Here is a 17,723-nt window from a genome sequence, read left to right as displayed (position 1 = left end):
AGAGCTACAGACCATTTTTGAATTGGTGAATGAACATTATTCCATTAGCAAAAACATATTTGCCATAGAGAAAAGCCTTCAGTGCCGTTCTTTGCTCTTGTGAAATATGCAATGAAGAAATATTCCAGTTTTCTTTTAACCGATGCTATTGCAGCATCTATGCTAACCTCTTCAGGAGCTGCCATTGTTTAGAACCAACAGGCAGACAGGAGAAGTTTGCCTTCAGCTTTCTGCCAGAAAGGGTTTATTTAACCCAAAACATAATTTTTTCCATAAAACTAACCAAGTAGGTTTGTTGCCTAAACCTAGAGATTTCTGGCAGAAAGCCCTGAAACTTCTCCCATATGCAACAAGCAGTCGCCTCTCTGTGTTTTCTTCTACACACCTAAGCCACGTCCATAGATGCCAGTTGCTCCTCACAAGACGCTGATGGTGCTGGTCTGCTGGTCCAGGCACCGGACACAAACGCATTACTTGAAGCCTGACATGATGGAGTTTTGTGTGATATGTTATCCTGTGATTCTGACTTGGGCTTTGTTTTGCACCCATTGCTGATTTAAATCTACATTATATTTCTGAGCTTGTATCTGCAAATGCTATTCATTCTAACAGCTATGCTGATGACACTCTACTCTATATATTCTTTACCTAAATGATTGTGTTCTTTGAAGAACAAAACAGGCATAAAAAAGAATGTCTTGTCCCTGAATCAAGAAACAGATAAGAAACACATAATGCCTTATACTATACAAAGGTTCGATAATTGAGTGATTACTTAGATTGCGCCAAATATCAAACGACACAATTCAATTTCAACACTTTTAAAGTTTCAATAAATGTAAACAGGGACAGCTGGATTTTACAAATACAAATTGTATAAATATCCACATTATATATCAAATTCTATTATATAACAATAATTCTTGCATTTCAAATTGTAGTGCTTCAAACATTTGCATGGACATAATACACAGTTTTATGAATACTGCAGAGAACATTGAATAGGCTGCAATTCAAATCTAGCTTAACAATACTGCTTGATTATTAAGTATTTAATGGCCAAATAAATCTCTAAAGGCAAACAAAGAAGTCATAATGTACTCAACCATTGAGGTCTGCTAAACTGACCAGCTCTTTACAGTTGGCCTATTTTTACAGGTTTGTGCATCTGACAAATCGAAAGGACAAAGCACATATTTCTATTTCAGTGGCAAAGGTTTCAGAGAGGCCTCTAGCCCTGCATACCGGTACCACTGGGTTTTTGTATATATGTTTCCTGTCACAGATCAGTGTCTTTGAAGTGGTTTTTCTCTCAGCACAGAACAGCCTATTAATGTAGTGACCTGCAAGTGATGCAGGAGTGGAGGAAATCATGTACAGCATGTATAGTAGGTATACACCATAAGATAATAGGGCATGCAAATACCACTCTAACCACTGTCCTTGTTTCTCTGCCGCACACACAAAAATGCACATGCACACACACACACACACACACACACATAGAGCTAAATAATCAAATGAAACCAGAAAGTGTTTCTTTTGTTACTTCTGTTTAATGTGTGATTTGCATGTTGTCTACCCTGTGCAACAATTGAACATTATTAAATAGTAAAATTGTGTCCATGCTTTAAACTAAATAAAGAAAACAAAATAATGTAAATAACTGGATTACTTATAAATCCACCATCTTTAATCCCCAAAAACGAGCCATTTAGCACTATAATCAATGAACCAATGAGGGAAAGAGACAAGTTAAAGAGGAGGGACTGTAAAGACAAAGGAGGAAACCACCCCAGACAGACATGTCACTTTACGAGTCACTTCTCAGTCATGATGCGAGGTAGCTCGTCATTTTCCAGGGAGAATATTCACTAACTAAACACCGGGTAAGTGTCTCATTCACACAGCTTGGTGCTTCGTAAGTTTTCAAGACTTGAAACTACAAGAAGATACTTAAACACTGCTGCTGTTTGGTCTTTTCTGTGATCTACTGTTAACACAACCTAGTGTGCTGCGACTGATCTTCTGTTGCCTGTAGAGGATATAAGTAAAGGCTTCTCTCTTGTGATTCCAATCCTTTACATGCGAGCTTTGAGTAGGCTGGCTGCCAGTTCATGTCCTGTCAAAGGATGTGCAAATCTGACATATTCATGCAAGGTTTTCCCCCCATGTAAGCATTAAGACAGTACAGTGACTCCTTAAAGACCTGCTGTCACAACTCACTGCACTACAAAGTGCATTGTAAATTTGAACATCATCTGTGGGAATTTGTTTATTCCAAAAGGCAGTTTATTGCAAAATCAAATATATTTAACGATATAAAAGATTTAGACAAGGTTTGCAAGGATATGAAGCATAATGAATCAGGATACAATACAACAAAACAATGTATTTAATGGTCAGCAGCCTCAGGAGAGCTGCAATACTTCAACGCATAATTGAAAATTATAATGTCAGGTGCAACACACCGATGTGATGTGTGTGCAATATTTGAAAGTGCAATCTAACAAAACAAACAGTTGAAACTAAGTATAAGGATCGGTGCTCAACGCGCCACTGAAAGACAACTACATATCTGAGCTGGAAAGATTTGTGTATTACACAACACACAACTTTTAAAGTTTTTGCAAAATATCCTTGCGCATAAAATCCCATGCTGTTAACTCAAGTAGCTTTAGAGTTACTTATCATAAAATACATGTAGAACACCATAATAATCCACCTGGCAAATTACCACAACATTGATCCAATTACACCGCTATATTATAATAATAATAATTATTATTATTATTGTAAGGAATTTCATATTTATTAAAATTGCTACTGTACAAAATGCATGACTGCATATTGTACGGAGGAAATTTGAATTTGGCATAGATTAAAAAAATGCCAATTACTACATTTGAGTTATATTATGTAATATATAGACAATATATTACAACTCTGAGCAGACAGCGTATGACTTTTGACAGTCGTAAACGTTGCCGTGATAGAATGTTCTACTTTACATTTATGTACGCAGACGATACTGTAGGCTTCACTCAAATTATGAAGGCTTGATTTGCATGATCATTTTCCTACGCACTCTCAAGCAAAGCAAATGATGTAACTATAGTTGCTTTTTACATTTTTCATAAATGAACACGAAACTTAAACCTTAAGCATGTTGGCTGAGCATAATTAAATAATTCAGATATTATTTTAAATTACTGCTTTTTGTTGCTATGTTTTCCAATAAATTAAATAGACTCATTTGATTAAGAGCAGAGAGAGTGAGTTTTGGAGAGCGCGCAAAAAGATGCATACACATTTTTTTTTTTTATTCCAGTAACGAGATAACTAAATGTCATTTCGCTTCACATACTTTCCATTTACAGTCACCATCGGAGGACCTGCAATTGTGCAAAACTTGTGACCTCCCCTGCAGAAACCGACCACACACTGTATAATCATAAAAGTTCATTATAGACTTCAGACTGCGACGGCAACTTTTCAGGCATCCGGTAGTTTCAACACATAGCTACGATGTTTTCCTCCTTGTATTATCAATTTTAGGGCTAAATTCCAAATATTTCTGTCACATATTTACCTATTCAACCCCTGCTGAAGTTTATAGTATCAAAATACAGTCAACCAAATACAGTTATTGTTGTTGACACTCAAACTTCCCTCATGTTTGCTCGTGTGTACAGTCATTAGTCATGGTTTCATATACTGTTAGGGCTTTGTGGCTTTAGAGTGTGTATGTGAGCGCGGCATATCAAAGCTTTCACAAAACACAGTATATTTCCACACATCAACCAGACATTCAGACATAATTTTAGACACGGTTGTGATTGAGGAATATTTTCTCATAAAAGAAAGAGGGGGGGGGGGGTAATTTATGTAAAAATCCATAACCATTTTATTAACTATTCTGTAAATTGGTTGAAAATCAAATTCACTGTCACACCAACCTGTCGCAATATAAACAAATAATATTATCACCATGGGTACATTCTGCCCCCTCAATTCTCACTACATAGCCAAGGATGGAAAAGAAAAACTGTGCAAAACACAGATAAATTTGTTAATCACAAATCAATCCCTGCTGTTGATTTGCAAAATGATTTTCCTACTTACAATTTAGCATTTCTAGAAATGTCACATACCTGGTAACCACCTGGAAAATAGAATTAATTTAAGCAGTGTGGGCATAATCTGATGGCATCCCTCTGATTTTTTTTTTTTGTTCCTTCAACTTTTTCTTCTCAGATTTTTGAAAATATTTCTACAAACTTCAGAAATGGTCCGAATCAACAACACCGAATACTTCCACTTCCTGCAGCAGGCAGATGCCTTACGACGCTCAGGGTCACTCTGCGATGCCATCATCTCAGTAAAGAGTCAGACTTTCAGGGCTCATCGGCTAGTACTGGCTTGTGCTAGCAGAAGACTAGCGCAGCAGCTAGCCCAGGCAGACATAGACAGCCCAGTCCGCTGCACTCTGGAGTATTTCTCACCACGCACCTTCCAGCAAGTTCTGGACTTCACCTACACACAGACTCTTGATGTGTCTGTGGATGACCTGCACTTGCTGCTGAAAGCTGCTCAGCTGTTAGAGATGCAGCAGCTGGAGGACCAGTGCCGAAAACAGCTGGAAAATCTCAACTACAGAGCCAGAGAGGGTGGAAAAAGAAGAGAAATCACATGTGTCAAAAAAGAAGAGAACGAAAGTGCAAAGGAGAATGATCAAAAGCAAGAAGGGAGTCCAATTCAAGAGGAGAGAGTCCAAGTGACTTCTTCCCCAGTGGAGGAGGCAAGCGACTGCATTATCCTGGAAAACCTCTCACCCTCTGATTCTGCCAAGAACCCCAACAGCCCGCCATCCCCAAGAAAGATGCCCAAACTCTCCCCCGTGTCAGCAACGTCCTATAACAGAGACAGTGTGATCACCAGGCCTGCCGGCAGCAGCTCCTATTTCTCTTCCCCTTGGACTTTCCCTCCAAACATGTGGAGCTCCGTGACCACCCTGAGGCGGATAGCAGAGAACTATCCAAGCTTAATTGCAGCTCATCCCCTTCAGTCCCCAAACCAGCCCACTGTAGCGTACCCATTCTCCCTCTCCACCCCCCACATGTTCCCCTTACTCGGCTCTCATTTTCAAACCCCTGTTCAAAGCTCTATAATAGGTTCAGGCTTTTATCCACATTATACACAACACCGTTATGCTGGGTCTACAGGTATGGGGAGCATAATCAAGCAAGGCCTGTTGAAACGGAAAAAACCCAGCCAGAGAGCATTTACTGGGACCGTTCAAGCCAGTGAGCTGAGGTAAGTGAGCACTTGGACATGATTTTGGAAACTTCTGGCTTTTATTTTTAGTCATTGTCTCCCTATTCTCTCACAAAGTCATAGAATAATCCCCTAATTTGCTCAATTGTTCCCTTACGACAGCTACGGTACCTGACTCACTGCTGTTTCAAGCCTCCTGCACTTTCCAACTAGAGCAGTTTCACTAGTTAACCCTTCCCTGACAGTCCTAGTCAGTCAAACTATTCTTTTGACAAATCATAATCCCATGTTTCTGACCAATCCCAGCACAAAAGAGCAAAAGACACACAAGTTAACCTTCCAATAATTATAAATATATACTATTTTTGTGGGATTAAAACAAACTATAATTTGTTCTAATTCTGAATGAATTTCCCGCTGCTCTGTTGTGATGCTAGATAGTGTGAAACCCACATGACTTTGTTTTTGGGAGATTTATCTGCGTTTTGTACACACAGTGTTACTAAGTGAGTAAAGGGGAGCCCCCTATATTTTTCCCCTCCTTTGCAGAAATCAAGATTTTCAACCAACTGAAACAGTGTTAACCTGGCCACGCTTGTACCGCAAGAAATTGTTCAAAACAAAATAGAGATATTCTGTAGTGTCTCTTTATTTTCTTGCTCCTTCTCAATGCAAATAAGCTTTTACCGCGAATGAGTGCTATAAATATCTTGTGGTGATGGAGAGGAAGGCAAAGGCGTTAAAGGATGAAATCTGTGATAAAATATATGCAGACTGATGTTTACTCGATGTACATATCTCGAGTGAAGTATCTCCTCAGAGCACAAATAAAAGCACTTCATTTACTATTGTTAAAGGTACAATTAGTGTAATCTTTTGCAACCGTTGCATTAAAAAATATATTTTCCACAGCAACCATGAGGTACCCAAAGCCAGCAAAGAGCGAGTTAAAGACTGCCAACACTGCAGTACAAGCCTCCTTGGTGCTCCAGTGCTGCGGGAGTCAGCCTCCACACCATCAGGTAATATGATAATAACAGAAAACATACAACACATTGAACATACTAGTATTACTATCCAGTACGATCAAGGCTGTACCAGTGCTTATCCCGTGTAAAACCAATCAATTTGACACGATAGTAAGACTTCTTCTTGTCATGACCCCTAACCTCGGCAGACTTCAGCTACGTAGCTACGCAATGGAAAGTGCTAAAGAGAGTTGTGGTTTTGAGAGCACGGTGCAGAAGGAGCAGGAGTGTGGTTACTAGATAGGGCTAGATGTACGCAGTACAGTATGCACTGCATTGCAACAGTGGTTTGTCCTAAAAATCATACATATTGATGTATTATAATAAATAACTATAATATGTAAAAACAACAGTATGTGTGTGTGTGTGTGTGTGTGTGTGTGTGTGTGTGTGTGTGTGTGTGTACAAATGCAAGTATGGTAGTTTATCTGCTTAACATGTTTTATCTGATCTCTTCAAGTATAAACATACTTGAAGAGATTAAGCTATGGTAAAACTGTGCTTTACAAGTCACAATGCAGTTAGCAGTGTCATAATTTAGGAAAAGTTCTGTAAAAATATTACTCAAGCACTAATTTAATTTATCCCTCTAATATCTAAATATAAAACAGCACAACAAAAAATACAAATAAAACATTTCAGCACCTGCCTTCATTGTTGCTTTCAGCTGTTTGATTGATTTGATTTTGCTTTCCCCTGAAATTATAGTACTGTATGTTAATAAGGCCAATCGACATTAAAGCAGTACCTATAAATCATGTTAGGTCTTTTGAAGTGACAACTGAAGAGAAATATTGGACAGGAAGCATGCTAATGACAGCAGGTCTCAGTAGGTTGTGTTTAGAGTGGTGAGTTTTCAATTGTTGTGGTTTATTCTCTCAATTTCTCCTACTACAGTACACCCCCTTCTACTTTCAGCATCCTGTCTATACTATGAGGCCCAGGTTTTCACATATGAAAAACCCCAAAGAATTACTGAAGTTACTGAAAGGCTTCAGAGTTGCAACTTTAACCTCAAAATCACACCTCATTTTAAAAGACTCTCTAGCATACGTGGCTGCAGACGAGACACATGTGCAGAGTGACAGGAAAGTAAGCTTGTACAAACTGAATTTATTGTCTTGCAACAGGATGCTGACCAAAATAGAGTTGTGCCTCTGAAAGTGACTGAAAAACGTATGCGACTAATATATTATTCTAAAGCTTGTGCATAAGCTGTACCTTTTTTACTGGAGTTATGATTAATTGTAATCATGTCAAGGAGGTCAGGGAGAATTATAGTCCTGACTGCTATTGTTGATTTAAGCAGGATTGAAAAAAAAATTAATCTGCTGCCTATTTAATCAGTCAATCCATTAATGGTTTGATCCATAAAATGTTAGAAAATATAGAAAAGTACAGAGCCCAAGGTGATTTTATCCCATGTGCAATGGGTAATATTAGACTGAAATGTATGTAACAAGTTAATCAGCGCTTTGTCCAGGTAATCAATAGGCCTCTTGATGTTTGGTTTAATCTAATATTGCCATTAATTAAACTGAGCCACGTAGCTTAGCATTTAGCAGCCCTTAATCATAGTTATTACACACAGAAAAAGTTTTTCAAGGTTCAAGTTACAGCATTAAACATATGTTTTTTTAGTATGACCTTGAAACAAAGGGCCATGATTAAAATATAAGGGAGGATTAATGTTAGCATTATAACATGGTAATTACAGATAATTTTCGTGTAATTTTAAAGGTATTTTGCTAAAAGTAACGTAATATTTTGAAACATAGCGTAACCATATTACCTCATAATCAGGTTATTATCCCATTACGGTCACAGTATCACCAATTTCTTATACAACCATTTTATTATTAGGTGGTTTCCATATTGACACCAATAATACTATTACTAAATAGTTTTACCTTGTTGCCTCGTAACCTTTTATTTTTGGCCCATTTTACCGTTATATGAATTTCAGTTTAATATTACCCAAAAATACCCATTTTTAATACCTAACTATCATCTGATGAATGGTATTACCTTGTATTACTTAATTATTACCGTTTTATTATCAAACCATTACCCCCACTTGTATCCTGTTATTACCAAGCTGTAACGTAAAGTCCTACCTAAATATCTTCTCCAATCAAACCAACAAGGTTCCAAACCTAAAGATGTTCAATTTGTAATGATATAAAAGCAGAACGGCACCACTTGAGAGGCTGAAACTAACGATCAATCGATTAACAAATAATTTGGAGATTCATTGAATGAATAAAGTTCCCTTTATTGCAAGTAAATGGTCATTTTGGTTGCTTGTATATCTCATTGCGCTTTAATGTGTTTGTCTATAAGGACTTAAGTATTACAATAAACATAAACAATTTCAACTTAACAAGAGCAAAAGAAAAGCTCAGACAATATTAAGTGCAGTATTAATTAACCCAATCATTACTGTGTTTAATATAAAGTGTCTCTACAACACCTTTACAGGACTGTTGACTGTTGCAGAAAATGAAACCACACCTTTCAATTGTCATAGTGTATTTGTGGACAGCCAGGCCACTCATTACCCACCACAATGTTCACACCTTTGTCTGTTTTTCCTCATCTCGTTGTTTGCACAGGTGAGGCCTGTGCAGAGTATCGGTTCTGTGGAAAAGCAGATGTGCTGCAGCATGAACCCCAATCCCATCAACAAGAACCCAGAGGAGAAAAACCCTACCAGTGCCAATACTGTCCCAAGAAGTTTAGTCTGAAACATCAACTGGACACACACCACCGAATTCACACTGGTAAGCACACTGTTTAACTGGCAGAACAAGACGAAAGGTGCTTTGTCCGATGAAGCAAATATAACTAAGTAGCATGTATAGCTATTTTTAGAAAAAAAACTCAGTGACTTATGGTGCTGTTGAGCACTCACTGGTTAGATACAAAACGGATCTAAGACTACTAAGACTGCCTACCCACAACATGGCTAATTATCTTTGTTTTATATTGTGGGACATTAGAGCAAAACAAGAATTCAAACATATTTACTTTTGTCACGTTACAAAGTTAAGTCAGATAAACTGGACTATCGGGTTATAAAACAGTTATGTTCAATTACAGTAATTAAGTACTTTGGCATTAAAAAGCTAATGGCATTAAATGACTGAAACAACAACAGTAACAACAGATTGGTCTGAGGGAGCCAGACAGATCAGAGACAGGTCTGTTGTTAGCATGGCAAGTTACTGGAGAAGGGAGCATTTATGATCAATTTACATTTTCATTGGCTCAAAGACAAAAGTATATGTACCTCTTTTAGGTGCTTTTTCGTAGCCGATATGATTTTTAGCTTATTGGACTGTGCCATCACTTTTGCATGTTTTAGAACATTTGCTATGAAATATTACTGATAAACATTTTCCAAAGCAGACTGTTGTGTTCTGGGTTTTATATTTTGTACCAACTTCCAGGCAGGTTTCTACTCATTTAAATACTATGAAACACACCTTACAGGAACTTGCAGAATAGAAACTTGTGTGTAAATCCACGATGAACTTTTAGAGCTATTGAGATTATTTCTGTAGTGCAATGCAATTCAAAGTGTGTGCTTGCAACATTATTAATGATAGGTTTGACAAAAGTAACATAAGGCAGAATATTCCCTGTGATAACTACCCTTGTCAAGCACTTTGCTCTGCAAATTGGATATTGCGCAAAGTGTAGCATAAGAACTGAAACACTGGAAAACAATGGAGTGGCGACAATATAAAGTCTATAAGATAATTAGCTGTAAATTGGTTGAAACATGCAAAACCACATGCATATACGGTGCTAAAATTAATACACATGCTAACCTGCTAAACAAAAAAGAATGGGTTAGCATTTAAGATGAAATCTCATTCTATGCTTGAATATTAACTTGTCCTAAAACTGAAAGATGCAATCCATACCATGTTGCATCTTCAACAACTTAATTTCCCTCTCTCTCTTATACACACACACACACACACACACACACACACACACACACACACACACACGTGAACAGTATACAGTATGTATATGCATAACTGTTCTGATCTTAAACAAATCTGGGTGATTTGTTTAAAAGTGACACAATTTAGATGATTTGCCTGTAAATAGGCAAAAAAGATTTGACTGGATCAATTGAATTTAAGTAATATAGCAGAATATATTAAATTAACACTATATAACACTGGCAAGAAATATATCTGTCATGCCTAAAGGTTCAAGGCCTTCATTTCACGTGAGCACACTTGTCTTTCCTTCCATTGTCTTCCTTCCTGTGCCCCCCTTTTCTATCCTCTCTCGGCTTCAAGGAGAGAAACCCTTTGAGTGCCGTATCTGTCGTCAGCGCTCACGGGACTACTCAGCCATGATCAAGCACCTGCGGACTCACGGTGGGGCCACGCCCTACCAGTGCACAGTGTGCCGGGAGTTCTGCAATAGCCTGGTCGCCATGCAGAGACACGTCAAGAGCCACGCAGTACAGGACTTCCCTCCTGATTGGAGCATCAACAGCACCTACCTGTACAACTCACACATCTGAGGCTCACAACACAAAGTTCTCATTCAGTTTGTGCCTTTCATGTACTGTCATTATATTTAAAGAACAGAGGTAAACCTTTGTTTTTCCTGAAGGATAAATCACAGATGATGTTTGAAAAACCAAGAAGGTCCTTTACTGACATTTACCACTGTTTTAGAGGGCTATCACAGGTGTTGCAATGACGTCGATGCAAAGTGAAACTGCTGTGTGTTCACATTCACAACTATAGAACGGAGGAAAAGCAGCATTAATTTCCAATGACAGAAAATATTCTGAAAGTGTTTACCATTTCACATTGGGTCATGTATGGGGCATTAAGGCCACATCAACAGTTCCTCCTCGACAAATGACAAAGACACCTTCCCTCTTACTTTCTTAATTAATTATTGGACTGCTTGTGTAAACTTTGTAAGTTGGACGTAGGTTTGAAGCGCCCTCATGAGGGCAAACACTGTAACAATCAGTTGTTGTTTTTTTCTGTAATAGTTCTCACAAATCCATTACCGTGTCAAGATGAGACCAGTGGCTGAGTTATTATGTTTAGGGCCGGACAAAAGAGTATTTTTACTAAGTGCTGGAACATATAAACAGTAAACATTCAACGATTCAGATTTAGACCAAATCAGTCTGAAACAAATACTATATCTATACTTACTTATATGCATTCCCACTTCAATTCAAATTCAAATGTATCCATTGCTTCCTTTGAAACAGGGACATTGTTCTTATCCTGTGTTATTTTACTCTCAGAGAAAATCAGAAAGAGAAGGATGAAAGAGTTTTCTCCAGTGTCAGTCAACACAACCTTGAGACTTGACATAGTTTGAGACAAAAATCTGCCAAATCCCATATACGGTAACATTAAAACATCTAAGGAGGACTGTATGAATGCCGTGGGCGACTTTAAGTGTCACTGGACAGCTCAAACTGCTCTGGTTCATTGAGATAAGAATAGCAGAGCTCATGCAGGCAGTCATGTCTGTTGTAGTTACAAACATTAGTCCAGCTTTTTCTTCTGCCTTATTCACTTGTTGCAGTTCAAAAGTATGGATATGCTGAGTAAGTACCTCTTTAAACGCACCACACAAGTTATATGACCGTGAAATTATGCCAGAGGTCCTCATGTAGTATGTATTGTATGCATTGTGCAACCATGCCTATTGCTTCATAGAGGAAGCTTTCAGGCCACTGAAAGCTATTTGTTGATTTGTACTGCGTTATCTTATTAAGAAAAAAAGTGCCACTTATCTCCTCACCAGGAGAGTTAGTATTTAAGTCCTGGTTTATAGTGCAGTCTGTGTTGGATCCCTGGTTTGGTTCTGTTCAGTTTTGCCTTGTCTGTGCAAACTGTAAATAAAGATTACTTTCTTCAAGTTCCTGTGGCCTGCAGTCTGCTACATTTGTTACCATCTGCATCTGGTTTCGGGTTCACTATTATTTCATTCTGCAGACTACCTCAATGAGGAAACAGATATCAGAAAAGGTTTGCAGCAATTTAGAGGGCGGGTTGAACACAGAGTAAAAGCAGTCATCCTGGAAGTGCACATATTGTCGAATGTAGCGAGCTAACGTTAGCTAACCTAAGTTTTAGCCTCCTAAACCTGTAAAGATGAGTTTCTGTAATGTTAACTCGACATTTGTTTTAAATCAATGACATATACAAGACTTTCCAAACAAACTGCTCACAGTGAATCCACATTAATTAGATACAGTTTATAATCATAGCAACCAGTTCATTTGTCGATTAATTTCAACTCGAGCGCACCGGGGGCAGTAGCGCATATCACAACATTTGCCAGATAAGGGCAACATGCTATTATTTAAACACGTGGCAACATATTCATCCTGCATACACACATAACAGGAAGAAGCTCTTCTAAAAGATCATCAGCCAAGTATCAGCAAGGCATAGAGGAGAATTAGATAGTTCTTTGAAAATGTTGGTGTTTTTTCTCCATTTCAGGTGTTCCTACTTCTCTCTGACACAGCCTTTAAAGCATTGTCATTTTAACTTTCCTCTTGTATTACTGTCACCTATTGCACCGCATTGTTTCAGCTCTTTGTTTTTGTGTTAACTCCTGTTGCTGTATGGAGGGCAAAGTACTACAACATTGGAAAAAGCAGGACAAAACAGAAACACAAAAGCAGTTCAGAAAACCAAACATTTCAGGAGAAACAACATTAACGAAAAGCAATTCAAAATACACACACACACACACACAAAAGACGTTTGACCAACTGAAAGTGAGCTTATTACAGTTCAGCGTGGCAGTTCTACAGGGATAATCAGGCTGCTGCAGGCATTCCAATTGTTTGTGTTGGAAACCCTATAAAGCCTTGTAATTGAGCGAGACATCAAATACAAACGTACGTGTAAACTGTGGAGAAATTACATGTTGTCCGTTATGTGAGAACACGGACGCGAGTCACATCCAGCTGTGCTGTTTTGTTTTTGTTTTTGGACGCACGTAGGAAACCACTGGATAATGCAACTTTCTGATACAGGTCCCTCTCACAATGCGAGATTTCTAGAAAGCGTATTTGTCCAGTTTTATTAAATGATCTAACTGTACAGTGGTGAATGTGTCTTTGACGGGCCTAGCTTTAGTTAATCCTTGGTTAACCATTTTCTCATCTTGTTGTAGTTGTATGTTGCAGACTGTAGTTTCTTGAGCTTAGCAATATTTTGAATGTAGTTTATTATGTGTCGCTTATTTGTGTTAGTCAGCTGCTCCTCTCATCTATACAGGAAAGTGTGCAACGGTTATCCAAACCTATATGCTATAATTAACCCTAATTTATCCCTTAACAAGTAAAAGAAAAAAAGAAGCACCTGAAAAAGGTTATGATAATCATCATAACTTACAACAAAGGTGCAAGAATGGAAGCATTTCAACAGCTGGGCCAGCGGTTTGCAGCTAACAGTGCTAACAGCGCTAGCAGTACAAACATGTTGACAGAGTTAACAATGTTTACCTGAGGGGGAATCGAGCCATTTAGCAGCCATGAGCTAGCCATGGGGCACGCTCACATGCACAAACATGTACTAAAAGCATGCGCTGCTGGAAACAATGCAAGGAGAAGCTCGAATTACAAAACACTTCATTCTCAGCTAAAGTAGATATTACTCCACTATCTTCATAGCAAATAGTTGTTTGCTGCTATATTGATGCTCTGAATCCCTTATGATGCACCTCGAAACAAATATTTAGACAAAATAAAAAGGATTGTTCTGAGATACTCTACTGAAAGCTTGAGTTCCCCGAAATAAGTGAGCAGACGACTGATATGTCTGCGAATGAGTAAACTGACATTTAAAGGTCAGCCCACAAACAGTCTTGCTTTGAGCTAAACATGAACGTCAGCATGCAACATGCTCACAATGACTCATGCTAACATGCCGATGTTAAGCAGGTGTGATGTTTATGCCATGTTCGCCATCTTACTTTAGCGTGCAAACATTTGCTAATTAGCAATAGAGCAAAGGCTGACACATTTGAATTTTTTGACCTGATGACGGTGCTAGAAGAAAAGTCAGGGGCTCACCAAAGATATTAAATATTTTAGTCTGGACTAAAGTGGTGAACATAGCCCTGCATCGCTAACGCCAGGGCTATGTCAAGGAAACAGATTTGAAACAAAAACACTAAGCACGATTTGCTAATTGCAGGAATGTGGAACGTGACACCTGGTATAAAGACGAACTGGCAGAGGGGACCACAAATACACCTGAAAGGACAGGACAATGAGGGACAGGTGAAACTAATAAAGACATTTCAGACTATAGCTGTGTCTCAATTCAGGGTCTGCATCCTTCAGAGGCTGCATTCGTAGACCGGTTGCGTGACAGCGCTGTGACTAGTGCTGTCCCATTTCGCATTTTTGTTGAAGAGTCCTTCAATGCAGCCGACGAATGCAGCCTTCTGGTCCCAGATTTGGAGGACACATCTGATGTATCCTTCGCGGCCCACCATATCCCAAGATGCATTGCGTGCCGGTGTACTATTACCGGCAGCTCGGCTGCCTGCATCCGACCGTAGTAAGCCTTGTAAAGTAACTTTTAATAACTTCACTTTCAAACCTCAGAGGTTGAATAATATCTTACTAAGTTTGTGATGATTTTACAGATGATTTATACTTTATATCATGTACATAAACGGACCAACGTGAGCTCAGGTAGACAGGTTCTGAACCTGAAATATCACTTTAAGTCTGGTAACGTTTCAAACGTTGAGATTAACTACACGAATACACTGAATTTGAGTATTTTACTGATTCTGTTCTTGTTTTGTTACAGAGAGCCCGGAGCTGAGGGGAGAACGATGGACAAACATTCAGCAACCATGGCTTGAATTAAGACATTAGTCCATTTGTAATATCTCCATTTGACCATCCTGTAATTAAGGTTACAGTTACATTAGCTCTCATCCTGTACAAAGCCTTTACTAATAAGACAACCAGTAGATCCTTCTGATGTCTTAATGTTGCTATCACAGAGATGACAGTTGTGATGTCACCTTTTTATTTTATTTATTTAAATTGACATAAGACATCCATGTAAATGATTTCTATGTGAATATGTATATATTCTGCAGTAACATGTGTTACTGCAAGTAAATAAACACGTTTGCTGATTGAACTGATTGAAAATTTGTTATTAGTAACTGATTTAATTAACTGATTATTAATATAGAAAAACAACATTATGAAAAAGATCTATGAATTAATTATTGAATATATGATTAAAAAAAACTGATTAAAACACTAAACTGAAACTTTTCCAGTATATATACTGAATAGGTTTTAGTTTAATGTATTTATATGTATATATATTTATAATCCTGTTGAGCAGGGATTTTAGGGACGGGAGCAGCAAGAGGGGGGAGGGGCGGGAACAGCTGTTGACGCAAACAGGAAGTCCTCTGTAGCGTCATTTCGTAGACCGCACGGTCTAGCCTACGCGGTCCTCAAATGACGTGGCCCACGTAGACCGCGAAGGCTGGGTCCTCCGAAGGATGCAGCCCCTGAATTGAGACACAGTTTATATTAAAACAGTCAGGAAACACAACGGCAGGAAGTGAAGTTATCTGAAATGAGAGGAGGGTGCATCAAAATAAAACAGCAAACAATGAACGAATGACAAAACATAAAATAAGGAGTAGGGCGGGATACCACAATCTCAGGCTCTGCTGCCCAGATTTTAATCACTTCTTTTGTTTGTTTCTTAATTCTGACCCTTATGAGTCCCCCCACTTTATGGATGTGCAATACCATATCACTGAGCTAATGACTCCTACCTTAAGATTGACGCAGGTTAAGCTACAAATTAAAATCATTTTACATAGTTAATAATAATAGATTTTCCAATTACTTATTGACGAAAGTAATTATAAAAACGTATTCATATATTTCAATGGAGCCTGTTATATTACGTTTTAGGAACAAATTGTACTCACCCATCACTGTCTTGAGGTCATTGCAATATGCATGCAGCACGCCACTGTCTCACAGCTCCATATGCTATTATTGTTTTAGTTAAGTTAATTACAACACATCCTTTATATGTTGGAGACAAAGACCATTCATTTCCCCTGCTCCTCTCACCAAATTCTGAATTTGGGATTTTAATTTCACCATTAGGGTGCCAAAACAGACCATACCATTACAGAGACAATGCAATCGATGGTCTGTATGAATATGTTGATATAGAATAAGACTGGTTTGTCATTGCGAGGATATAGATGTAGATTGAGTGCATTTTTTTATTTCTAGTTCCCTTTGGTGAGACATTGTGGTTGGTCACATTTGTTGATGTCATCTGATGTCTATAAGAAAAGGTTACATTTGTTGCCTGGCTTGCGTCCCTGGGTGACAAACTCCTCTGCGTTTTGCCCACATTAACAATATTTGGTAACATTTAAACTATATTTACGTACACTGGATGCTGACAGTATGAGGTGACTCAAGGGAAGCGAGAAAAAATAGTCATTGTGGCTAGTATTTGATAGGGCAAAGAACTTTTATTTCCCCTTAGCTGCATGCTACCAGCCATTCATCAGATGGTTTAGTGGATGAACAATGAACCAAATAACTGACCTTGTAAATCTTAAAATACATAAACGTACCATTTGTTGCAGTTTTCATAAGAGAGGCCTGATTTCTATGTACTTTAACTGAGAATATCCACAAAAAAAACATCTAAACTTTCAACAAAGCAATCGGCCTAATGTCCAGCCTCACGTTCAGAATCTTTAACCGATCAGATATATGCTAGTTACCACCATGATTAACTCTATGGATGTGCAGTCAGACACAATAGGCCCTTTTCACATGTCATAGCAAGGGAAACACAAGCCTAATTGATATAAGAATAATGGTCCCATTCTATTTAGTGTGTCACAGCCAGTGATCCAGCAGTGCACAATAACTGGAACAAGGCCATAATTGATGTTTTTAACTACACATCCCCACATGTCAAATGGCTGCTGTAAAAAGGGCCTATGACACACCGGAAGAGTCCACTTCAATTTTGATTTATTGTAGACTTGGACAGGTGGTATAGGGCAGGTGAGGCTGGATCCAATGGATGCTGGTTTTATCTGAACAGAAAATGTGTTCCATGTATTATCAACATACACTGAATTAAATACAGAGCTAGCAAATATCTGACTCTCTATAACTGACAAGAACTAACACAAATGTTCATCAACTCCAGCACAAGGTACTGCAGATTTACTGTAAGAGCGAGGAAACTCACATTTTAAAGGACTCAACAACCACACCTCTTCACCAAAGTTTATTATAAAGTCTATCTATATATATACTGTAGACTTGCCATATATTTTTTTTTTTTTTTTGGTATATAT

The 17,723-nt window shown here is 38.2% G+C and overlaps 1 protein-coding gene across 1 annotated transcript; it reads left to right on the top strand.

Annotated features, from left to right (window-relative positions):
- Positions 1 to 1,801: 1,801 nt before the first annotated feature.
- zbtb32 (zinc finger and BTB domain containing 32) lies at positions 1,802 to 12,334 on the top strand. The gene is made up of 5 exons (XM_031852568.1): positions 1,802 to 1,889; positions 4,258 to 5,316; positions 6,190 to 6,299; positions 8,921 to 9,088; positions 10,628 to 12,334. The coding sequence occupies exons 2-5, from the start codon at positions 4,289 to 4,291 to the stop codon at positions 10,855 to 10,857; spliced, it is 1,536 nt and encodes a 511-aa protein (XP_031708428.1). The 5' UTR covers positions 1,802 to 1,889; positions 4,258 to 4,288; the 3' UTR covers positions 10,858 to 12,334.
- Positions 12,335 to 17,723: the final 5,389 nt, after the last annotated feature.

The sequence above is a fragment of the Anarrhichthys ocellatus genome, unplaced genomic scaffold (genome assembly GCF_004355925.1).
Source record: "Anarrhichthys ocellatus isolate YVR2014 unplaced genomic scaffold, GSC_Weel_1.0 scaffold13, whole genome shotgun sequence".
NCBI lineage: Eukaryota > Metazoa > Chordata > Actinopteri > Perciformes > Anarhichadidae > Anarrhichthys > Anarrhichthys ocellatus.
Note: the sequence above shows the minus strand (reverse complement) of the source record. Positions and strands in the feature narration are given on the sequence as shown.